This window comes from Oncorhynchus gorbuscha, linkage group LG07 (assembly GCF_021184085.1).
Source record: "Oncorhynchus gorbuscha isolate QuinsamMale2020 ecotype Even-year linkage group LG07, OgorEven_v1.0, whole genome shotgun sequence".
Taxonomy (NCBI): Eukaryota; Metazoa; Chordata; class Actinopteri; order Salmoniformes; family Salmonidae; genus Oncorhynchus; species Oncorhynchus gorbuscha.
The window spans coordinates 20,358,374-20,384,842 of NC_060179.1; the positions used below are offsets into that span (position 1 = coordinate 20,358,374).

At 43.4% G+C, this 26,469-nt stretch overlaps 1 protein-coding gene across 1 annotated transcript in view; it reads left to right on the plus strand.

The window, feature by feature from the left end:
* Positions 1 to 26,469, plus strand: part of scn5lab (sodium channel, voltage gated, type V-like, alpha b) — a 216,934-nt gene that overhangs the window by 26,075 nt on the left and 164,390 nt on the right. The window contains 2 exon segments of the mRNA XM_046355765.1: positions 13,836 to 14,144; positions 17,087 to 17,205. Of these exon segments, the coding sequence (XP_046211721.1) occupies positions 13,878 to 14,144; positions 17,087 to 17,205 (386 nt within the window). The 5' untranslated portion in view covers positions 13,836 to 13,877.

Sequence of the window (26,469 nt, forward strand, 5' to 3'; positions counted from 1 at the left end):
CCTTAGCGGAAGGAAGTTTAGCGAGGGGAATGAAATGTGCCGCCTTAGAGAACCTATCGACAACCGTCAGAATCACAGTCTTCCCCGCAGACAAAGGCAGACCGGTAATGAAGTCTAAGGCAATGTGAGACCATGGTCGAGAAGGAATGGGGAGCGGTCTGAGACGACCGGCAGGAGGAGAGTTACCCGACTTAGTCTGCGCGCAGTCCGAACAAGCAGCCACGAAACGGCGCGTGTCACGCTCCTGAGTCGGCCACCAAAAGCGCTGGCGAATAGACGCAAGAGTGCCTCGAACACCGGGATGACCAGCTAACTTGGCAGAGTGAGCCCACTGAAGAACAGCCAGACGAGTGGAAACAGGAACGAAAAGGAGGTTACTAGGACAAGCGCGCGGCGACGCAGTGTGCGTGAGTGCTTGCTTAACCTGTCTTTCAATTCCCCAGACTGTTAACCCGACAACACGCCCATAAGGAAGAATCCCCTCGGGATCAGTAGAAGCCACAGAAGAACTAAACAGACGGGATAAGGCATCAGGCTTGGTGTTCTTGCTACCCGGACGGTAAGAAATCACAAACTCGAAACGAGCGAAAAACAACGCCCAACGAGCTTGACGGGCATTAAGTCGTTTGGCAGAACGGATGTACTCAAGGTTCTTATGGTCTGTCCAAACGACAAAAGGAACGGTCGCCCCCTCCAACCACTGTCGCCATTCGCCTAGGGCTAAGCGGATGGCGAGCAGTTCACGGTTACCCACATCATAGTTGCGCTCAGATGGCGACAGGCGATGAGAAAAATAAGCGCAAGGATGAACCTTATCGTCAGACTGGAAGCGCTGGGATAGGATGGCTCCCACGCCTACCTCTGAAGCGTCAACCTCGACAATGAATTGTCTAGTGACGTCAGGAGTAACGAGGATAGGAGCGGACGTAAAACGTTCTTTTAGAAGATCAAAAGCTCCCTGGGCGGAACCGGACCACTTAAAACACGTCTTGACAGAAGTAAGAGCTGTGAGAGGGGCAGCAACTTGACCGAAATTACGAATGAAACGCCGATAGAAATTAGCGAAACCTAAAAAGCGCTGCAACTCGACACGTGACCTTGGAACGGGCCAATCACTGACAGCTTGGACCTTAGCGGAATCCATCTGAATGCCTTCAGCGGAAATAACGGAACCGAGAAAAGTAACGGAGGAGACATGAAAAGAGCACTTCTCAGCCTTTACGTAGAGACAATTCTCTAAAAGGCGCTGTAGAACACGTCGAACGTGCTGAACATGAATCTCGAGTGACGGAGAAAAAATCAGGATATCGTCAAGATAGACAAAAACAAAAATGTTCAGCATGTCTCTCAGAACATCATTAACTAATGCCTGAAAAACAGCTGGCGCATTGGCGAGACCGAACGGCAGAACCCGGTACTCAAAATGCCCTAACGGAGTGTTAAACGCCGTTTTCCACTCGTCCCCCTCTCTGATGCGCACGAGATGGTAAGCGTTACGAAGGTCCAACTTAGTAAAGCACCTGGCTCCCTGCAGAATCTCGAAGGCTGATGACATAAGGGGAAGCGGATAACGATTCTTAACCGTTATGTCATTCAGCCCTCGATAATCCACGCAGGGCGCAGAGTACCGTCCTTCTTTTTAACAAAAAAGAACCCCGCCCCGGCCGGAGAAGAAGAAGGCACTATGGTACCGGCGTCAAGAGACACAGACAAATAATCCTCGAGAGCCTTACGTTCGGGAGCCGACAGAGAGTATAGTCTACCTCGAGGAGGAGTGGTCCCCGGAAGGAGATCAATACTACAATCATACGACCGGTGAGGAGGAAGGGAGTTGGCTCGGGACCGACTGAAGACCGTGCGCAGATCATGATATTCCTCCGGCACTCCTGTCAAATCGCCAGGTTCCTCCTGAGAAGTAGGGACAGAAGAAATGGGAGGGATGGCAGACATTAAACACTTCACATGACAAGAAACGTTCCAGGATAGGATAGAATTACTAGACCAATTAATAGAAGGATTATGACATACAAGCCAGGGGTGACCCAAAACAACAGGTGTAAACGGTGAACGGAAAATCAAAAAAGAAATAGTCTCACTGTGGTTACCAGATACTGTGAGAGTTAAAGGTAGTGTCTCAAATTTGATACTGGGAAGATGACTACCATCTAAGGCAAACATGGGCGTAGGCCTGTCTAACGGTCTGAAAGGAATGTTATGTTTCCGAGCCCATGCTTCGTCCATGAAACAACCCTCAGCCCCAGAGTCAATCAAAGCACTGCATGTAGCACCCGAACCGGTCCAGCGTAGATGGACCGACATAGTAGTACAAGATCTAGATGAAGGGACCTGAGTAGTAGCGCTCACCAGTAGCCCTCCGCTTACTGATGGGCTCTGGCCTCTTACTGGACATGAATTAACAAAATGTCCAGCAACTCCGCAATAGAGGCACAGGCGGTTGGTGATCCTCCGTTCCCTCTCCTTATTCGAGATGCGAATCCCTCCCAGCTGCATGGGCTCAGTCTCAAAGCCAGAGGAGGGAGATGGTTGCGATGCGGAGCAGGGAAACACCGTTGATGCGAGCTCTCTTCCACGAGCCCGGTGACGAAGATCTACCCGTCGTTCTATGCGGATGGCGAGAGCAATCAAAGAGTCCACATCTGAAGGAACCTCCCGGGAGAGAATCTCATCCTTAACCACTGCGTGGAGTCCCTCCAGAAAACGAGCGAGCAGCGCCGGCTCGTTCCACTCACTAGAGGCAGCAAGAGTGCGAAACTCAATGGAATAATCCGTTATGGACCGTTCACCTTGGCATAAGGAAGCCAGGGCCCTAGAAGCCTCCCCACCAAAAACTGAACGGTCAAAAACCCGAATCATCTCCTCTTTAAAGTTCTGGAATTTGTTAGAGCAATCAGCCCTTGCCTCCCAGATAGCTGTGCCCCATTCTCGAGCCCGGCCAGTAAGGAGTGAAATGACGTAAGCAACCCGAGCTCTCTCTCTAGAGTATGTGTGGGGTTGGAGAGAGAACACAATCTCACACTGCGTGAGAAAGGAGCGGCACTCAGTGGGCTGCCCGGAGTAGCAAGGTGGGTTATTAACCCTGGGTTCTGGAGGCTCGGCAGGCCAGGGAGTAACAGGTGGCACGAGACGTAGACTCTGGAACTGTCCAGAGAGGTCGGAAACCTGAGCGGCCAGGTTCTCCACGGCATGGCGAGCAGCAGACAATTCCTGCTCGTGTCTGCCGAGCATGGCTCCTTGGATCTCGACGGCAGTGTAACGAGCGTCTGAAGTCGCTGGGTCCATTCCTTGGTCGGTTCCTTCTGTCATGCAGGTAAAAGAGGACCCAAAAGCGACTTAACAGAAACAGAGTTTATTAAAGTCCAAAACGGAATAACAGAATTCCTCTAGACTTGTAGAGGGGAAACAACTGGAGAAGCGGCCACAGACTGCAGGTCGCTTCGGGTAGGCGCAGGCCGTAGTCGACTGAGACACCTGCTCACACGCAGCATCTGATGAAGGCACAAAACACGACAGGACAGGGTGATACACAATCACGGCAAAAACACGACAGGACAGGGCGAAACGCAATCACGGCATGGTGAATACAATACAAGGAACCGACGGGACAGGAACGGATCATAAAGGAATAAATAGGGACTCTAATCAGGGAAAGGATCGGGAACAGGTGTGGGAAGACTAAATGATGATTAGGGAATAGGAACAGCTGGGAGCAGGAACGGAACGACAGAGAGAAGAGAGAGCGAGAGAGTGAGAGAGGGAGGGGGAGAGAGAGGGATAGAACCAAACAAGACCAGCAGAGGGAAACGAATAGCATGGGGAGCACAGGGACAAGACATGACAATAAATGACAAACATGACAGAGAGAGAGAGAGAGAGAGAGAGAGAGAGAGAGAGAGAGAGAGAGAGAGAGAGAGAGAGAGAGAGAGAGAGAGAGAGAGACAGTCATGGATTGTGAAAGACAGAGAGAAAAGGAATAAAGAGGTGGGGCAAAATCTTCCCACATCATTACACAGCAACTCAGCCTCCCACAGCCCCATGGGACCAAGCAAGCTGATAAAAAGAAGGAAAAAACCCTGTCAAACAAATCAACAATCAACTATGAAGCAAGAACACCAAGGAAACATTTGAATAATCAAACAGTGATTATAAACGCACACACAAGCGGCGTCGGAGTCTGACTTCCCAAATCAACTACCCCTACGTGAAACCCCCCCATTCACAACGTGGTCTCAGGGTATTTCATTTTAATCTGTATGTAAATCCATTACGTTAGTTATGTCATGAAATGAATAGCAGTCGTACAAAATCATATGAATTAGAGGACGGTTACTAAGTATACCAAGCATTAAGAACTCTCCCCATGGAATAGATTGACCAGGTGAATCCAGGTGAAAGCTATGATCCCATATTGATGTCACTTGTTAAATCCACTTCAGTTAGTGTAGACGAAAGAGAGGAGACAGGTTAAAGAATGATTTTTAAGCCTTTAGACAATTGAAAAGTGTATTGTGTATGTGTGCCAATCAGATGGTGAATGGGCCAGACAAAATATTTTAAATTGTAGTAGGTGCCAGTTGCACCGGTTTGTGTCAAGAACTGCAATGCTGCTGGGTTTTTCACACTTAACAGTTTCTTGTGTGTATCAAGAATGGCCCACTACCCAAAGGACATCCAGCCAACTTGACAGACCTGTGGGAAGCATTGGAGTCAACATTGGCCAGCATCCCTGAGGAACGCTTTCAACACCTTGTAGAGTCCATGTCCTGATGAATTGAGGCTGTTCTGAGGGCAAAAGGGGTGGGGGCATCTCAAAAATAGGAAGGTGTTGCTAATGTTTGGTGTACTTAGTGTATAGTATTTTACGTCTTACCCGGTCGTACAATAGCATACGATTTGGATGAAGTCACTTATAATATGTCTTGGAGGGCGTATAGTATTATAGCTTTCTCTGAGACCAGGTTGCTTGTTGCGTCATAACGACCAAGGAGAATTACAGGGAGAGTTTACGTTGGCGGTTAGTGTAACTAATGACAATGGTTAGGTGAATTTATGTAGCAGGATAGGTGAATTGGGTTGAGTTTAGAGTAAGGGTTAGGGGAAATGTTAGCTAAAATGCTATATTTGTCCGCGACACAAACACTCAACCTTTGGAATGCTAGATGGTCACGAATTACACCCACCCATCCTCCGCGACCAACCTCCCTTCTTTTGTTTCTGTCTAAAGTAACTACCTATTATTGGTAGGTATTATACATTTTGGAGGTGCTCAGAAATACGTAAAGTATGTTTCGTAAGGCTCTGAGGCCAGGTTGCCCTTCAAGCCTCTTTAGTTCTTAATTTACTCTCAATTCTCATCTTTTCCTCTCCTCCTCTCTTTTCTTCTCTTCCTCTGTGGTCAAAGCAAGTGAGTTGATTAGACAGAGGGTTCAGTAATCTGAGGGGGTCACCAGTCATTGATGAACGTGTTTTTGCCTCCATCCCCTTGTTAATGAAGCATGTAACGTTTTTGGGGGGAGGGTCAGTGTGTGTATGCACTGTGCATGCATTTGTGTGTATCTGTGTGTATGCGGTTTGTGTGTGTGTGTGTGTCTTGAAAGAACGGAGATCGATTACAGACAAGCTGTAATCCTCTAGGGATATAAGGTCTCAATTATAACTAACTGATGATAAAGAAGCCGTCGGTTAAGACGTCGGCAACATTGATGAACCATCATCCTTTCCCCCTCATCACAGTGACTATGGAATCAGTTCAACCACGCCTGTATTTTGTGGGCTGATTTACAGCAACGAATGGCTAAGTGTTTTTCCTAATCACTGGTTTCTTTGAAAACTAAGCATCAGGGTTCGAGGTGCACCACACACTTATGACGAAGAATACCTCCTCTGTCTCTGTTGACCGTGGTTTGTGAGTGTGAGAATGTGATGCGTGCACGCACATGCACCCAAGCCTCTGTCCATCTCAAGAGATATCTGGAGTGGTTTACTCTGTTTGAATCCTAGAATAAATTGGCAATTGCACTATAACGCTACAAATAATGGTTCTTATCTTCATCCCCATCCAGGCTACCATGCAATGGTGAAGCGTGAATGACCAAAGGTCTAAAGACGAGTCATGCTACAGGCCCATTCAGTCCCCTCAGGCTGATGACTCTTCTTACATCCCAGTTGTAATGGTCTAATAGGAAACCTAGATGAATAATGCTGACAGCCTGTCAAGTGACTCTAAGCTTCAGCTGGATATGCTGGATAGAGGCCCTGACTGGGCCCTAGGCTGACAGCCTCTGGCACCGCTGGTACACTGCTCCTCCATGTGTTGCTCTTTATTTTGATTTCCCAAAGGGATACCAGGTCAATCCCCAGTCTCAGGCTAGGCGGGTTTGGGGTGAGGGCAGAGGGTTTGTGGGGTAGTGGGGTGGTGGACTTGACCCGAGCGCTGAAGTTAGGGGCCAGGTCTCCCTTGCAAAAGCGTTATTTTGACCTCGATGGGACAGCATGTTAAAATAATGGTTATATAAATAATGAATTTATGTCTGAGGTTAATTTCTGATTTAATAGGGATTCCCTGGGTTATGGAACAATAGCTAGGGTGTGTTCAATGTCAGGATGTGTTAGCTAGGGTGTGTTCAATGTTCATAACATTTCGGATAGAAGTGCAGCTAACATGATTCCTAATTCTAGAGAGAGAGAGAGAGAAAGAAACAGAGAGAACACACACGTGTGTGTGTGTTTGTGTGTGTGTGTGTGTGTGTGTGTCTGTCTGTGTGTGTGTGTGTGTGTGTGCAATAGGCAAGCTGTTCTAAACCATCAACATCAGGGCCACAAGCTACATGTTCCTATCCTCAGGTAAACCCTATCTCCCCCCTCTCCCTTTTGTTCAGTATTCTCTTTAGACGCCTGCGCCCAAGTGCTGCAGCTGAAAGTACCCGAGTGGCGCAGGCAGCCAGCCTTTGAAATGAATCCGAGGCCCATTTAACTTGTTCAATACCCCTAGTGACCTACATAGTGCACTTTAGTGGATCAACCCTATTTTTGGAGGGAATTGCATTTGCCTAAACGGGCTCTTGGTCAAGCCTGACAAGCTGTCCTTTACATTTCATTAACTCCAGATATGCTGAGTGCTGGTCCTACAAGGTGCAAGACTACAGAGTGCTAGACTACAGGGTGCAATACTAAAGGGTGCTAGACTACAGGGTGCAATACTACAGGGTGCTGGACTACAGGGTGCTAGACTACAGGGTGCAATACTACAGGGTGCAATACTACAGAGTGCTAGACTACAGGGTGCAATACTACAGGGTGCTAGACTACAGGGTGAAATACTACAGGGTGCTAGACTACAGGGTGGTAGACTACAGGGTGAAATACTACAGGGTGCTAGACTACAGGGTGGTAGACTACAGGGTGCAATACTACAGGGTGCTAGACTACAGGGTGAAATACTACAGGGTGCTAGACTACAGGGTGCTAGACTACAGGGTGCAATACTACAGGGTGCTAGACTACAGGGTGCAATACTACAGGGTGCTAGACTACAGGGTGCAATACTACAGGGTGCTAGACTACAGGGTGCTAGACTACAGGGTGGTGCTAGACTACAGGGTGCAATACTACAGGGTGCTAGACTACAGGGTGAAATACTACAGGGTGCTAGACTACAGGGTGCTAGACTACAGGGTGCTAGACTACAGGGTGCAATACTACAGGGTGCTAGACTACAGGGTGCAATACTACAGGGTGCTAGACTACAGGGTGCAATACTACAGGGTGCAATACTACAGGGTGTTAGACTACAGGGTGCTAGACTACAGGGTGCAATAGTACAGGGTGCAATACTACAGAGTGCTAGACTACAGGGTGCAATACTACAGGGTGCTAGACTACAGGGTGCTAGACTACAGGGTGCAATACTACAGGGTGCTAGACTACAGGGTGCAATACTTCAGGGCGCAATACTACAGGGTGCTAGACTACAGGGTGCTAGACTACAGGGTGCTAGGCTACAGGGTAGAAGACTACAGGGGGCTAGACTACCGGGTGTTAGACTACAGGGTGTTAGACTACAGCTCACTAGACTACTGGGTGTTAAATTACAGGGTGTATATTTACAGGGTGTTAGACTACATTGTGTCAGACTACAGGGTGCTAGACTACAGGGTGCTAGACTACAGGGTGCTAGACTACAGGTGTCTAGACTACAGGGTGCTAGACTACAGGGTGTTAGACTACAGGGTGCTAGACTACAGGTCACCAGACTACTGGGTGTCAAATTACAGGGTGTTAGACTATAGGTCACCAGACTACTGGGTGTAAAATTACAGGGTGTATATCTACAGGGTGTTAGACTACCGGGTGTTAGACTACATGGTACTAGACTACAGATCACCAGATTACATGTCACTAGACTACAGGGTGCTAGACTACAGATCACCAGATTACATGTCACTAGACTACAGGGTGCTAGACTACAGGTCACCAGACTACAGGTCACTAGACTACAGGTCACTGGACTACAGGGTGCTAAACTATAGGGTGCTAGAGTACAGGAAACTAGACTAAAGGTCACTAGACTACAGGTCACTAGACTACAGGGTACTAAACTATAGGGTGCTAGATTACAGGAAACTAGACTACAGGTCACTAGACTACAGGATACTAAACTACAGGGTGATAGACTACAGCGTGCCAGACTACAGGTCACCAGACTACAGGGTACTAAACTATAGGGTGCTAGACTACAGGTCACTAGACTACAGGTCACTAGATTACAGGGTACTAAACTATAGGGTGCTAGACTAAACGAAACTAGACTAAAGGTCACTAGACTACAGGTCACTAGACTACAGGGTACTAAACTATAGGGTGCTAGACTACAGGTCACTAGACTACAGGTCACTAAACTACAGGTCACTAGACTACAGGTCACTAGACTACAGGGTACTAAACTATAGGGTGCTAGACTAAAGGAAACTAGACTACAGGTCACTAGACTACAGGTCACTAGACTACAGGGTACTAAACTATAGGGTTCTAGACTACAGGTCACTAGACGACAGGTCACTAAACTACAGGGTGCTAAACTATAGGGTACTAGACTACAGGTCACTAGACTACAGGTCACTAGACAACAGGGTACTAAACTATAGGGTGCTAGACTACAGGAAACTAGACTACAGGTCACTAAACTACAGGGTACTACTCTATAGAGTGCTAGACTACAGGAAACTAGACTACAGGTCACTAGACTACAGGGTACTAAACTATAGGGTGCTAGACTACAGGAAACTAGACTACAGGTCACTAGACGACAGGTCACTAAACTACAGGGTGCTAAACTATAGGGTACTAGACTACAGGTCACTCGACCACAGGTCACTAGACAACAGGTTACTAAACTATAGGGTGCTAGACTACAGGAAACTAGACTACAGGTCACTAAACTACAGGGTACTACACTATAGGGTGCTAGACTACAGGAAACTAGACTACAGGTCACTAGACTACAGGGTACTAAACCATAGGGTGCTAGACTACAGGAAACTAGACTACAGGTCACTAGACTACAGGGTACTAAACTACAGGGTACTAAACTACAGGGTTCTAGACTACAGGTCACTCGACTACAGATCACTAGACTACATGACACTAGACTACAGAGTGTTAGAATATATGTCACAAGACTACAGGGTGCTAAACTACAGGGTGCTAAACTACAGGGTGCTAGACTAAAGGAAACTAGACTGCAGGTCACTAGACTACAGGTTGCCAGACTACATGACACTAGACTACATGCCACTAGACTACAGAGTGTTAAACTATAGGGTGATAGACTAAAGGAAACTAGACTACAGGTCACTAGACTACAGGTCACTAGACTACATGACACTAGACTACAGAGTGTTAGAATATATGTCACTAGACTACAGGGTGCTAAACTATAGGGTGCTCGACTAAAGGAAACTAGACTACAGGTCACTAGACTACAGGTCGCTAGACTACAGGGTGCTAAACTACAGGGTGCTAGACTACAGGTCACTAGACTACAGAGTGTTAGAATATATGTCACTAGACTACAGGGTGCTAAACTATAGGGTGCTAGACTAAAGGAAACTAGACTACAGGTCACTAGATTACAGGTCACTAGACTAGAGATCACTAGACTACAGGGTGCTAGACTTTACATTAACAGAGCAGAAATAACGCTGTTTTTATAATGCTTTAAACAAAATGTTGTGGTATACTTACGTGATTCCATCATCTGGACTGGCCTAGGGGGCCCTGGCGGTAGCTTCCCAAATAATGAACACAGAGGTTGTGTGTGTGTGTGTGTGTGTGTGTGTGTGTGTGTGTGTGTGTGTGTGTGTGTGTGTGTGTGTGTGTGTGTGTGTGTGTGTGTGTGTGTGTGTGTGTGTGTGTGTGTGTGTGTGTGTGTGTGTGTGTGCTCTGTAACCTCCTTGGGGGTGACCTGTGATTGGGTTACCAGGGTTACCAGGTCTCTGATTTGTGTTGGGAACAAAGGCAGCCCTGACCACCAGGCACGAGTGACAATCAATGTAAATAATACATTCAGGTAATTGGACCCACAGTATTTGGGCACGTTTAAAAAATATATTTTGCAGCAGAAATGGAAAAGTAGTGTTTCTTATTGAATGAGTCCGCAAATGCCTATACGCAGTACTATATCTTATTTTTTTTTACTGCACGATAAAAAGAAAGTGCTATCTAAAACCTCAAAGGGTTCATCGGCTGTCCCCATAGGAGGACCCTTTTAAGAACCCTTTTTAGTTCAAGGTAGAACCCTTTTGGTCCCCATGTAGAACCCTTTCTACAAACCAAAAGGGTTCTTTCTACCTGGAACCAAAAGGGGATATCCTTTGCGGACAGCCAAAGAACCCACTAGGATTTGTTCCTCTTCTAAATGGAGAAAGTAAATAAGCATTGCATTTGTTGCTTGTGTTGAATGTCCAGTACAGAACAGTCATTCTGCAACAATGTTAATGTGTTATCAGGATGTCCAAGTCTGGGGTGCCTTTTCTCTTCGCTCCGTTAGGTGTCTTGTCTCTTCAGATAGCATCTCTGGGCTCCATAACTACAAAGCATTAGAAGCGGAGGCGTCCATTGATGTACACTGCACATGCACACGCTTAACAATTTCATTTATTCATTTATGACACCCAACAATACATGAGTAACTCTTTGAATGATCTTTATCTCTAATATTTTCCCAAATACACATGAATCCTGTACTGGTGGTTACGAAGATAATTATATGGGTTATAAAAATGGGTATCAAAAAGAGACATGGGAATAACCGGTGCTGGTTGTGAAAACATGGACACATGAGCGAGGCAGAATTCTGTCAAAGCAAAGGCGGGCGCAACGTTGGTTGAGATTATGCTGCGAGAGAGAGAAAAGCAAGCCAAGCGTACTGGCGTTTTGTTCAGCCCTGCACAATGTCCGTTGCATCAGGGTCCGGGGCAGTAAATAGCTGAAATGGTATGGAAGTAAAAGGCGGGACTTCACATGCATGGTGTACAGGCGCAGGGGGCCACACAAAGGCCATGGAATCACACACAGATTGATTTAACCTGTTTATAAAGCTGCAAAACACGAGGGGATATTTATGTCATAGGCTTTAATGCAGGTCAGGCCTGATATATTGTATAACATGTATAATATCTTAATGTACGGTTGACACTCATTGAAGTACTGCATTTTATACTTTTTTTCCATGGGGTTATTGACCCAGACAGTGATTTCTGATTAAAAACATTCAGTAACACTTTATGAGCAGTTATTGTCACCTATGTTGTGTAAAACGTTATGAATGTGTTCGCATTATATGAAAAGGATATTCATGGGATGTGTTACCAAATAGTCTATATTTTCAATGAAGTTGTCATCTTCTGAGCCTGCATTAATATGGAACCGTATAGGTAAGGACTTAGACAGGTCTAAAGTGGCTACAGTGATTATTTCGATATTTTATTCTCTAGTGAGCAGATTGCTACCTGGTTGAAAGACTGTATAAGTCTCCAGACTCTGATGGACTGGGGTTGTAAGCTGAGGTAATGGGACATCAGGTGCTCTTTTGATGTGGACTCCCACAAGGAATAACGTGAAGAAACGCATGAATGGATGAAAAATGAGGCCTGTCCGATCATTCAATTAGAATACAAAACAGATGGCATGGTCTGTTTGTGCACGGAAGTTTGTGCACCCACACAAACACGTGTACAGGCATCCACGCACACGCACACAAACACACACACCATTACACACCCACACCACGCATAACACAATAGTGGCACAATCTATTTTGGCGACAGAATAACTGTCCTCGGCTGAAGTGATGATGAGAGTGAAGGGGAGGCAATATCAATGACAATGACAACCGTTTCGTTATGATAAACCCCCCAAGCTTGGTCTATCTGTACATTACAAATAGGACCTTTTGCTGCAGTGGGCTGAATCAGTGTCACACAGTGTTTCTTGATAGTCTTAAACAAGTCTACTTTGAAACAAAAGTATTCACCTCACACACATGGTTACGAGCTTCAAGAAAATAAGACACTTGTACCATGTCAGATACAGAGTTGAAAATGCATTATGTTTTGACTTTGCATCCCAATATTACATTTTGTACACAGTGCATTCGAAAAGTATTCAGACCCCTTGACTTTTTCCACATTTTGTTACATTACAGCCTTATTCTAAAATGGATTTAATAAAACATTTTTCTCATCAATCTACACAAAATACTTCATAATGACAAAGCAGAAACTGTATTTTTTGAAAATTTTACAAATGTATTACAAAGAAAAAACAGATACCTTATTTACATAAGTATTCAGGCCTTTTGGTCTGAGACTTGAAATGGAGCTCAGGTGCATCCTTTTTCCATTGATCATCCTTGAGATGTTTCTACAACTTGATTGGAGTCCACCTGTGATGAATTGGACATGATTTGGACAGGCACACACCAGTCTATATAAGCAAAAACTAAGCCATGAGGTTGAAGGAATTGTCCGTAGAGCTCTGACACAGGATTGTGTCGAGGCACAGATCTGGGGAAGGGTACCAAAACCTTTCTGCAGTTTTGAATGTCCCCAAGAACACAGAGGCCTCCATCATTCTTCAATGGAAGAAATTTGGAACCACCATGAAGAATGGGAGAAACTTTCCAGATACAGGTGTGCCAAGCTTGTAGAGTCATACCCAATAAGACTCGAGGCTGTAATCGCTGCCAAAGGTGCTTCAACAAAGTACTGAGTAAAGGGTCTGAATGCTTACGTAAATTGTATATTTTTTTAATGAATTTGCAGAAATGTCTAGAAACCAGTTTTTGCTCTGTCATTATGGGGTATTGTGTGTAGATTGATGACAGGAAAAAACTATTTCATCCATTTCAGAATACAGCTGTAATGTAACAAAATGTAAAGATTCAAGGGGTCTGAATAGTTTCCGACTGGACTGTACATCACAAAAGACTGACATATAATAAAAGTGTTTTACATAGAAATACCAGATTTTTAATGTTTCTTTTTTTAATGTTTATTTATTATGATGTTATGAAAAAGATGAATAACATTCCACCCATGAGGCCACTAGAGGGCGATTTGGTTATTTGACTGCAGGAAAGTGGTCTATGTTAACTCAGGTCTGCATTTAGGAGTGATACTCCTGTGTGACTGCCCTGTTGATTACCTCTCTCTGTCTCTTTCTATCTCCCCCTCCCTACTCCCTCTCCCTATCACCTCCTCCCTACTCGCTACTCTCCCTCTCTCTCTCTCTTTCCTTCCACTCTCCCCCCCTGGTAGCTGGTGAAGTCAACCCTAGGACAGGTGACTCAGGATGAGAAGATGGCCACCCTGCTGCTACCACCGGGTCCTGACAGCTTGCACCGGTTCACCCGGGAGTCCCTGGCTGCCGTGGAGCAGCGGATCGCTGAGGAGGAGGCCCGGCGTACCAAGCACTACCAAGAGGACCTGGGAGACGTGGAACTGCCCCGGCCCCGGGCCGACCTGGAGGCCGGCAAACAGCTGCCACGCATCTTCGGCGACATCCCCGCCGGCCTGGTGGGAGTCCCACTGGATGACTTTGACCCATTCTACTTCAAGAACCAGAGAGTGAGCACTGGGGGTGATGGTTGGTGGGAGAATGAGAGGGGCTGTGTGGGTGTGTGATTGTGTGTGAGCGTGAGCGTGAGGTGGTGGGTGTCTCTCTCAAGGGTCCTTATACTTGTGTTCGAATGCCAGTGTTAAATGTGTTTCTAAGAGCATGCCACTTCTTATATCATCACTGACATCGCTTCCTTTGTCTATTGGACCTCCTTGAAGGATTTCCTCTTTAGTACCATTCCAATTACTGGAACATCTTCCTGTGTGCTTTTATTCATCTCAACCAATTTCCCCTTCTGAAACACATCTCTGGTGTACTCACAGTGACCCTCCTTATATAAAGCCTCTGAAATGGTGTGTGCGTGTGTGTGCGTGTGTGGGTGCGTGTGTGTGTGTGTGTGTCATCCGTCCTAATGGAAACTGGCTGTGGCCTTTGAGGCAGGTTGAAAGGACTCCCCATACCCATTTTTGGGCCCTGTGACTGGGCCTGTTTGGGCTGCTGATTCAGGATGTGTGTGTCTGCACATGTATGTGTTCTGAGGATGCAAAAGGTAGGACTGATTTACGAATAGAAGGATCAGGCAGACAGACAGACAGACAGACAGACAGACAGACAGACAGACAGACAGACAGACAGACAGACAGACAGACAGACAGACAGACAGACAGACAGACAGACAGACAGACAGACAGACAGACAGACAGACAGACAGACAGACAGACAGACAGACAGACAGACAGACAGACAGACAGACAGACAGACAGACAGACAGACAGACAGACAGACAGACAGACAGACAGACAATGGTTTACTGTTGGCACCATTCTGGTTCTCACACAGTCCTTCTTCCTTAAAAAGAGTTTTGAAATGGGTTTGTGTCTCCCCCCACTGTGTAGTGGTGGAGGGTGCCTCATCGAGTCATTCTACACGGTATGCATTACAGTATACCTCCCAGAGTGGCACAGTTTTGTTCCAGCACTAGCACATCCATATTGAACTACTCGACTTATCGTCAAGCCCCTTGATAAGTTGAATTAGGTGTGTTAGTGCTGGAACAAGAATGTGCAACCCTGGGGGTACTGTAGGACTGTAGATGAGAAAAACGTGTATTCCAGGATGTGAATAATAAGCTTTTAAGCTGGTGGATAAATCAAATTGAACTGACAGCTATGGCTGTAGTTGGTGTGGCATCAGTTGAAATTAATTGATTTGAGTATGTAGCAATTGAGGAAATAACATTTGATTTGATTTAATCAGCTTCCCAGGGAGTGGAAATTGTACCGGTACAGTATGTGAAAAGGACAGAGGCTAGAGTACTGGTTTTAAGGTGCTCAGTTTTAAAATTGGCCTTTCAAAATTCATCAGTCTGGAGCTTTGGTTTGCTGGAGGATACAGAGGGAGGCTGAAGAGCTAGTTCTCCTGGGGATAGCTAGTTCTCCTGGGGATAGATAGTTATTCTGGGGATAGATAGTTATTCTGGGATAGATAGTTATTCTGGGGATAGATAGTTATTCTGGGGATAGATAGTTATTCTGGGGATAGATAGTTCTCCTGGGGATAGATAGTTCTCTTGTGGATAGATAGTTCTCTTGGGGATAGATAGTTCTCTTGGGGATAGATAGTTCTCCTGGGGATAGATAGTTATTCTGGGGATAGATAGTTCTCCTGTGGATCGATAGTTCTCTTGGGGATAGATAGTTCTCCTGGGGATAGATAGTTGTGCTGGGGATAGATAGTTCTCTTGGGGATAGAGAGTTCTCCTGGGGATAGATAGTTATTCTTGGGATAGATAGTTGTTCTGGGGATAGACAGTTGTTCTGGGGATAGAGGACATGTCAACTGGATACAGTTGTGGGTCCTCACCTCACTTTCCTCTGTATTCCTGAATGTTTCTGCCTCCCCTCCTCCTCTCTCTCCCTCAATCTCTCTCCCCATCCCTCCTACACCCCCCCTCCCTCCCTCTATCTCTCTCTTTCTCTCTCTGACTCTCCCTCAATCTCTCTCTCCCCATCTGTCCTGCACCTCTCTCTCTCTCTCTCTCTCCCCCTCCCTCAATCTCTCTCTCCCCATCTGCCCTGCACCTCTCTCTCTCTCTCTCTCTCCCCTCAATCTCTCTCTCCCCATCTGTCCTGCACCTCTTTCTCTCTCTCTGTCTCTCTCATTTTATCTTTCTCACTCTCTTTCTCCTACCTCTCCTCCAGAGGATAAGAGCTCCTGCTAATTTCCCAAAGGTTTTGTAGAGGAATGGAACAAATAAACCAAACCAAAACAACCTCTTATTGTTTACCTTAACTTGGCCCAGGCCATTTGATAATCCAATAGGTCTATGCAAGCCAACACCGACAGACTATGAGAGAGTGGATAAACCTGCTGGTACTATATGAACTACAGTTTAAGAGATGTTTTCAGATGACTATGAAGGCTTGGGATGTGGATGAAGGCTTGGGATGAGTCTGTTTTGAGGTCTAAATACACTGGACTAGGGTTGCAAAATTCTGGTAAATATCCACAAATTCCCAGGTTTTCCACGAATCCCTGTTGTAACATTCCCGGAATCAGGTTGGAATAGGCAGGAAATGTAGTATTTCTGGAAAATATGGGCTTTTTGGGTAAGTTATGCAACCCTACATCGGACACACTGAGTGTAAAGACATTTTACAGAGCAGAGAGTACCAGCATGGGGGACTTGCAATGTAATCAGTGATTTTGTTTGTTTGTGTGTGTGTATGTGTTCGAGTGTGTGTGCGTGTGCATGTGTGTATGTGTGTGTGCGTGGATGTACTGTCAGTGTGTGGTTGTTGCCACTGCAAGTTTATTGTACACATTTATTGTCATGCCATATTGCCCTTAACCATGATGCATCTCTCTCTCTTTCAATCTCCCTCACCCCCTCTGTCTCTCACGTTCTTCCTCTCTCTCTTTGTCTCTCTCGCTTCCTGTTTCTCCACAGACATTTATAGTACTGAACAAAGGGAAGGCCATCTTCCGATTTAGTGCCACGTCTGCACTCTATATTTTTAACCCCTTTCATCCTGTTAGAAGAGCATCAATAAAGGTTTTAGTACACTCATATCCTTTCTGATGGGACGCTCACAGCTCCACCAACACTTGTCTGTTTTAGGGTTTCAAAATGAAACTCAATGAGCAGAGACTGAACAACATTTGGGAGGGAACCAAAGCCTTACAATGTACTCTGGTTCAGTTTGTCTAGTTAGATTGTCATGTCATTCTTGTTGTTATCATGTTGACATTGTGTACTAATGGGGGTAAATAGAGACGGGGGAGGGAGCTGAGCTGCTCAGAATTGAGCCGTTGGTATTGCCTGCTGTCTCTCACTATCGGAATTGAGCCGTTGGTATTGCCTGCTGTCTCTCACTATCGGAATTGAGCCGTTGGTATTGCCTGCTGTCTCTCACTATCGGAATTGAGCCGTTGGTATTGCCTGCTGTCTCTCACTATCACTATTGAGCCGTTGGTATTGCCTGCTGTCTCTCACTATCAGAATTGAGCCGTTGGTATTGCCTTGCTGTCTCTCACTATCAGAATTGAGCCGTTGGTATTGCCTTGCTGTCTCTCACTATCAGAATTGAGCCGTTGGTATTGCCTGCTGTCTTTCACTATCAGAATTGAGCCGTTGGTATTGCCTTGCTGTCTCTCACTATCAGAATTGAGCCGTTGGTATTGCCTTGCTGTCTCTCACTATCAGAATTGAGCCGTTGGTATTGCCTTTTAGTCTCTCACTATCAGAATTGAGCCGTTGGTATTGCCTTGCTGTCTCTCACTATCAGAATTGAGCCGTTGGTATTGCCTTGCAGTCTCTCACTATCAGAATTGCGCCGTTGGTATTGCCTTGCTGTCTCTCACTATCAGAATTGCGCCGTTGGTATTGCCTTGCAGTCTCTCACTATCAGAATTGAGCCGTTGGTATTGCCTGCTGTCTCTCACTATCATTATTACGCTAAATCAATGAATGCGAGGAACACAGGACTAGACTTGTCCTCTGCCTCATGTGCATTAGACTCATCTTAGAGGTCGTACTCCAAAACAGATTTCATCTCAAGCTGTCACTGACTCATAGACTCAGTGGATGGTTACTGTTAGGTTATGTATAGACTGGATGGTTACTGTTAAGTTATGTATAGACTGGATGGTTACTGGTAAGTTATGTATAGACTGGATGGTTACTGTTAGGTTATGTATAGACTGGATGGTTCCTGTTAGGATCTATATATAGACTGGATGGTTACTGTTAGATTATGTATAGACTGGATGGTTACTGTTAGGTTATGTATAGACTGGATGGTTACTGTTAGGTTATGTATAGACAGGATGGTTACTGTTAAGTTATGTATAGACTGGATGGTTACTGTTAGGTTATGTATAGACTGGATGGTTACTGTTAGGTTATGTATAGACTGGATGGTTACTGTTAGGTTATGTATAGACAGGATGGTTACTGTTAAGTTATGTATAGACTGGATGGTTACTGTAAGGTTATGTATAGACTGGATGGTTACTGTTAGGTTATGTATAGACTGGATGGTTACTGTTAGGTTATGTATAGACTGGATGGTTACTGTTAGGTTATGTATAGACTGGATGGTTACTGTTAGGTTATGTATAGACTGGATGGTTACTGTAAGGTTATGTATAGACTGGATGGTTACTGTTAGGTTATGTATAGACTGGATGGTTACTGTTAGGTTATGTATAGACTGGATGGTTACTGTTAGGTTATGTATAGACTGGATGGTTACTGTTAGGTTAAGTATAGACTGGATGGTTACTGTAAGGTTATGTATAGACTGGATGGTTACTGTTAGGTTATGTATAGACTGGATGGTTACTGTTAGGTTATGTATAGACTGGATGGTTACTGTTAGGTTATGTATAGACTGGATGGTTACTGTTAGGTTATGTATAGACTGGATGGTTACTGTTAGGTTATGTATAGACAGGATGGTTACTGTTAGGTTATGTATAGACTGGATGGTTACTGTTAGGTTATGTATAGACTGGATGGTTACTGTTAGGATCTATATATAGACTGGATGGTTACTGTTAGGATCTATATACAGACTGGATGGTTACTGTTAGGATCTATATATAGACTGGATGGTTACTGTTTGGTTATATATAGACAGGATGGTTACTGTTAGGTTATGTATAGACTGGATGGTTACTGTTAGGTTATGTATAGACTGGATGGTTACTGTAAGGTTATGTATAGACTGGATGGTTACTGTTAGGTTATGTATAGACTGGATGGTTACTGTTAGGTTATGTATAGACTGGATGGTTACTGTTAGGTTATGTATAGACTGGATGGTTACTGTTAGGTTATGTATAGACTGGATGGTTACTGTTAGGTTATGTATAGACAGGATGGTTACTGTTAGGTTATGTATAGACTGGATGGTTACTGTTAGGTTATGTATAGACTGGATGGTTACTGTTAGGATCTATATATAGACTGGATGGTTACTGTTAGGATCTATATATAGACTGGATGGTTACTGTTAGGATCTATATATAGACTGGATGGTTACTGTTTGGTTATATATAGACAGGATGGTTACTGTTAGGTTATGTATAGACTGGATGGTTACTGTTAGGTTATGTATAGACTGGATGGTTACTGTAAGGTTATGTATAGACTGGATGGTTACTGTTAGGTTATGTATAGACTGGATGGTTACTGTTAGGTTATGTATAGACTGGATGGTTACTGTTAGGATCTATATATAGACTGGATGGTTACTGTTAGGTTATGTATAGACTGGATGGTTACTGTTAGGTTATGTATAGACTGGATGGTTACTGTTAGGATCTATATATAGACTGGATGGTTACTGTTAGGATCTATATATAGACTGGATGGTTACTGTTTGGTTATATATAGACAGGATGGTTACTGTTAGGTTATGTATAGACTGGATGGTTACTGTTAGGTTATGTATAGACTGGATGGTTACTGTTAGGATCTATATATAGACTGGATGGTTACTGTTAGGTTATGTATAGACTGGATGGTTACTGTTAGGTTATGTATAGACTGGATGGTTACTGTTAGGTTATGTATAGACTGGATGGTTACTGTTAGGTTATGTATAGACTGGATGGTTACTGTTTGGTTATATATAGACAGGATGGTTACTGTTAGGTTATGTATAGACTGGATGGTTACTGTTAGGTCTATATATAGACTGGATGGTTACTGTTAGGTTATGTATAGACTGGATGGTTACTGTTAGGATCTATATATAGACTGGATGGTTACTGTTAGGATCTATATATAGACTGGATGGTTACTGTTAGGATCTATATATAGACAGGATGGTTACTGTTAGGTTATGTATAGACTGGATGGTTACTGTTAGGTTATGTATAGACTGGATGGTTACTGTTAGGATCTATATATAGACTGGATGGTTACTGTTAGGTTATGTATAGACTGGATGGTTACTGTTAGGATCTATATATAGACTGGATGGTTACTGTTAGGATCTATATATAGACTGGATGGTTACTGTTAGGATCTATATATAGACTGGATGGTTACTGTTTGGTTATATATAGACAGGATGGTTACTGTTAGGATCTATATATAGACTGGATGGTTACTGTTAGGATCTATATATAGACTGGATGGTTACTGTTAGGTTATATATAGACTGGATGGTTACTGTTTGGTTATGTATAGACTGGATGGTTACTGTTAGGTTATGTATAGACTGGATGGTTACTGTTAGGTTATGTATAGACTGGATGGTTACTGTTAGGTTATGTATAGACTGGATGGTTACTGTTAGGTTATGTATAGACTGGATGGTTACTGTTAGGTTATGTATAGACTGGATGGTTACTGTTAGGATCTATATATAGACTGGATGGTTACTGTTAGGTTATATATAGACTGGATGGTTACTGTTAGGATCTATATATAGACTGGATGGTTACTGTTAGGATCTATATATAGACTGGATGGTTACTGTTAGGTTATATATAGACTGGATGGTTACTGTTTGGTTATGTATAGACAGGATGGTTACTGTTAGGTTATGTATAGACTGGATGGTTACTGTTAGGTTATGTATAGACAGGATGGTTACTGTTAGGTTATGTATAGACTGGATGGTTACTGTTAGGTTATGTATAGACTGGATGGTTACTGTTAGGTTATGTATAGACTGGATGGTTACTGTTAGGTTATGTATAGACTGGATGGTTACTGTTAGGTTATGTATAGACTGGATGGTTACTGTTAGGTTATGTATAGACAGGATGGTTACTGTTAGGTTATGTATAGACTGGATGGTTACTGTTAGGTTATGTATAGACAGGATGGTTACTGTTAGGTTATGTATAGACTGGATGGTTACTGTTAGGTTATGTATAGACTGGATGGTTACTGTTAGGTTATGTATAGACTGGATGGTTACTGTTAGGATCTATATATAGACTGGATGGTTACTGTTAGGATCTATATATAGACTGGATGGTTACTGTTAGGATCTATATATAGACTGGATGGTTACTGTTTGGTTATATATAGACAGGATGGTTACTGTTAGGTTATGTATAGACTGGATGGTTACTGTTAGGTTATGTATAGACTGGATGGTTACTGTAAGGTTATGTATAGACTGGATGGTTACTGTTAGGTTATGTATAGACTGGATGGTTACTGTTAGGTTATGTATAGACTGGATGGTTACTGTTAGGATCTATATATAGACTGGATGGTTACTGTTAGGTTATGTATAGACTGGATGGTTACTGTTAGGATCTATATATAGACTGGATGGTTACTGTTAGGATCTATATATAGACTGGATGGTTACTGTTAGGATCTATATATAGACTGGATGGTTACTGTTTGGTTATATATAGACAGGATGGTTACTGTTAGGTTATGTATAGACTGGATGGTTACTGTTAGGTTATGTATAGACTGGATGGTTACTGTTAGGTTATGTATAGACTGGATGGTTACTGTTAGGTTATGTATAGACTGGATGGTTACTGTTAGGTTATGTATAGACTGGATGGTTACTGTTAGGTTATGTATAGACTGGATGGTTACTGTTAGGTTATGTATAGACTGGATGGTTACTGTTAGGTTATGTATAGACTGGATGGTTACTGTTAGGTTATGTATAGACTGGATGGTTACTGTTAGGTTATGTATAGACAGGATGGTTACTGTTAGGTTATGTATAGACTGGATGGTTACTGTTAGGTTATGTATAGACTGGATGGTTACTGTTAGGTTATGTATAGACTGGATGGTTACTGTTAGGTTATGTATAGACTGGATGGTTACTGTTAGGTTATGTATAGACTGGATGGTTACTGTTAGGTTATGTATAGACTGGATGGTTACTGTTAGGTTATGTATAGACTGGATGGTTACTGTTAGGTTATGTATAGACTGGATGGTTACTGTTAGGTTATGTATAGACCGGATGGTTACTGTTAGGTTATGTATAGACTGGATGGTTACTGTTAGGTTATGTATAGACCGGATGGTTACTGTTAGGTTATGTATAGACTGGATGGTTACTGTTAGGTTATGTATAGACCGGATGGTTACTGTTAGGTTATGTATAGACTGGATGGTTACTGTTAGGTTATGTATAGACTGGATGGTTACTGTTAGGTTATGTATAGACTGGATGGTTACTGTTAGGTTATGTATAGACTGGATGGTTACTGTTAGGTTATGTATAGACTGGATGGTTACTGTTAGGTTATGTATAGACAGGATGGTTACTGTTAGGTTATGTATAGACTGGATGGTTACTGTTAGGTTATGTATAGACTGGATGGTTACTGTTAGGTTATGTATAGACTGGATGGTTACTGTTAGGTTATGTATAGACTGGATGGTTACTGTTAGGTTATGTATAGACTGGATGGTTACTGTTAGGTTATGTATAGACTGGATGGTTACTGTTAGGATCTATATATAGACTGGATGGTTACTGTTAGGATCTATATATAGACTGGATGGTTACTGTTTGGTTATATATAGACAGGATGGTTACTGTTAGGTTATGTATAGACTGGATGGTTACTGTTAGGTTATGTATAGACTGGATGGTTACTGTTAGGTTATGTATAGACTGGATGGTTACTGTTAGGTTATGTATAGACTGGATGGTTACTGTTAGGTTATGTATAGACTGGATGGTTACTGTTAGGATCTATATATAGACTGGATGGTTACTGTTAGGTTATGTATAGACTGGATGGTTACTGTTAGGATCTATATATAGACTGGATGGTTACTGTTAGGATCTATATATAGACTGGATGGTTACTGTTAGGATCTATATATAGACTGGATGGTTACTGTTTGGTTATATATAGACAGGATGGTTACTGTTAGGTTATGTATAGACTGGATGGTTACTGTTAGGTTATGTATAGACTGGATGGTTACTGTTAGGTTATGTATAGACTGGATGGTTACTGTTAGGTTATGTATAGACTGGATGGTTACTGTTAGGTTATGTATAGACTGGATGGTTACTGTTAGGTTATGTATAGACTGGATGGTTACTGTTAGGATCTATATATAGACTGGATGGTTACTGTTAGGTTATGTATAGACCGGATGGTTACTGTTAGGTTATGTATAGACTGGATGGTTACTGTTAGGTTATGTATAGACAGGATGGTTACTGTTAGGTTATGTATAGACTGGATGGTTACTGTTAGGTTATGTATAGACTGGATGGTTACTGTTAGGTTATGTATAGACTGGATGGTTACTGTTAGGTTATGTATAGACCGGATGGTTACTGTTAGGTTATGTATAGACTGGATGGTTACTGTTAGGTTATGTATAGACTGGATGGTTACTGTTAGGTTATGTATAGACTGGATGGTTACTGTTAGGTTATGTATAGACTGGATGGTTACTGTTAGGTTATGTATAGACTGGATGGTTACTGTTAGGTTATGTATAGACCGGATGGTTACTGTTAGGTTATGTATAGACCGGATGGTTACTGTTAGGTTATGTATAGACTGGATGGTTACTGTTAGGTTATGTATAGACCGGATGGTTACTGTTAGGTTATGTATAGACTGGATGGTTACTGTTAGGTTATGTATAGACTGGATGGTTACTGTTAGGTTATGTATAGACCGGATGGTTACTGTTAGGTTATGTATAGACTGGATGGTTACTGTTAGGTTATGTATAGACTGGATGGTTACTGTTAGGTTATGTATAGACTGGATGGTTACTGTTAGGATCTATATATAGACTGGATGGTTACTGTTTGGTTATATATAGACAGGATGGTTACTGTTAGGTTATGTATAGACTGGATGGTTACTGTTAGGTTATGTATAGACCGGATGGTTACTGTTAGGTTATGTATAGACCGGATGGTTACTGTTAGGTTATGTATAGACCGGATGGTTACTGTTAGGTTATGTATAGACTGGATGGTTACTGTTAGGTTATGTATAGACCGGATGGTTACTGTTAGGTTATGTATAGACTGGATGGTTACTGTTAGGTTATGTATAGACTGGATGGTTACTGTTAGGTTATGTATAGACCGGATGGTTACTGTTAGGTTATGTATAGACTGGATGGTTACTGTTAGGTTATGTATAGACCGGATGGTTACTGTTAGGTTATGTATAGACTGGATGGTTACTGTTAGGTTATGTATAGACTGGATGGTTACTGTTAGGTTATGTATAGACTGGATGGTTACTGTTAGGTTATGTATAGACTGGATGGTTACTGTTAGGTTATGTATAGACTGGATGGTTACTGTTAGGTTATGTATAGACTGGATGGTTACTGTTAGGTTATGTATAGACTGGATGGTTACTGTTAGGTTATGTATAGACTGGATGGTTACTGTTAGGTTATGTATAGACTGGATGGTTACTGTTAGGTTATGTATAGACTGGATGGTTACTGTTAGGTTATGTATAGACTGGATGGTTACTGTTAGGTTATGTATAGACTGGATGGTTACTGTTAGGTTATGTATAGACTGGATGGTTACTGTTAGGTTATGTATAGACTGGATGGTTACTGTTAGGTTATGTATAGACTGGATGGTTACTGTTAGGTTATGTATAGACTGGATGGTTACTGTTAGGTTATGTATAGACTGGATGGTTACTGTTAGGTTATGTATAGACCGGATGGTTACTGTTAGGTTATGTATAGACTGGATGGTTACTGTTAGGTTATGTATAGACTGGATGGTTACTGTTAGGTTATGTATAGACCGGATGGTTACTGTAAACTCAGTCAAGTGTTTTTTTGTTCTATTTTTACCTTTATTTAATTAGGAAAGTCAGTTAAGAACAAAATTCTTATTTACTATGACGGCCTACCCTTGCCAAACCCAGATGCCACCCTATGGGACTCTCACATCACTCCGGATGTGATACAGCCTGGATTCGAACTAGGGACTGTAGCGGCACCTCTTAGATTGAGATGTAGTGCCTTAGACCACTGCGGGAGCCCGAAATGATGAAGTGATGCTGTAAATCACAACCTAACAACACCGTGCTCTTTTCTCAGAGGATTCGGGAAGCCCCTATAGGAATGGGATTTTACTGTAGTGATCTAGGCCATTGTATAAGGTATCCATAGTAATGGGAACGGTATTGGAATGTTGATGGTCCCTGTAGCTATGACACTCAGTTACCCATCATCCATTGCTAGCCAGGAAGTGACTGAATCTGCCTGAAAAAAATGTGACTCGAGTTTTCTACATGATATTATGCCATAATTATTTTTATTTAGGACCAGAGCTTTAGTTCTGTTTTGCCCCCCAACACAATGTAGGAAGGCTGCTCCCCCACCAACACAATGTAGGAAGGCTGCTCCCCCACCTGCCCCCCCCCCCTCCTCCACCACACTCCCCCTATTCCCCTCTTCCTCCGCTGAGCCCTGCTATAAATATCTGGAGCGGTGTTTGCGGGTGTTGAGAAATACTAGGCTACCCGGACACTTTGCTCTTGTCAGCCCGATAAGCGGGTGGAATAGGTCATCTCTAAAGGTGTTTTGGGCGCGGGGGGGTAGGATAGGGTAGGGCGGAGGGGCCAGAGCTAACCCTCTTCTCATACACCCTATGGGCCCCAAGCGAGGGTCTGCCTCCAGTCCACCCACCGGACACCTTGGCCTGTCGCTATGGCGCCAGGCGGGGGCGGCTCTGACACAGAACCAGAGTCTGTGTCTGACACGCACATGATTCTTTGTGGGCTCTTCCTTTTGTGCGTGTGCCTATCTCTCTGTTCATGCCAGTGTCATGCCTGTATGTGTGCATGTATGAGCTGAGAGAG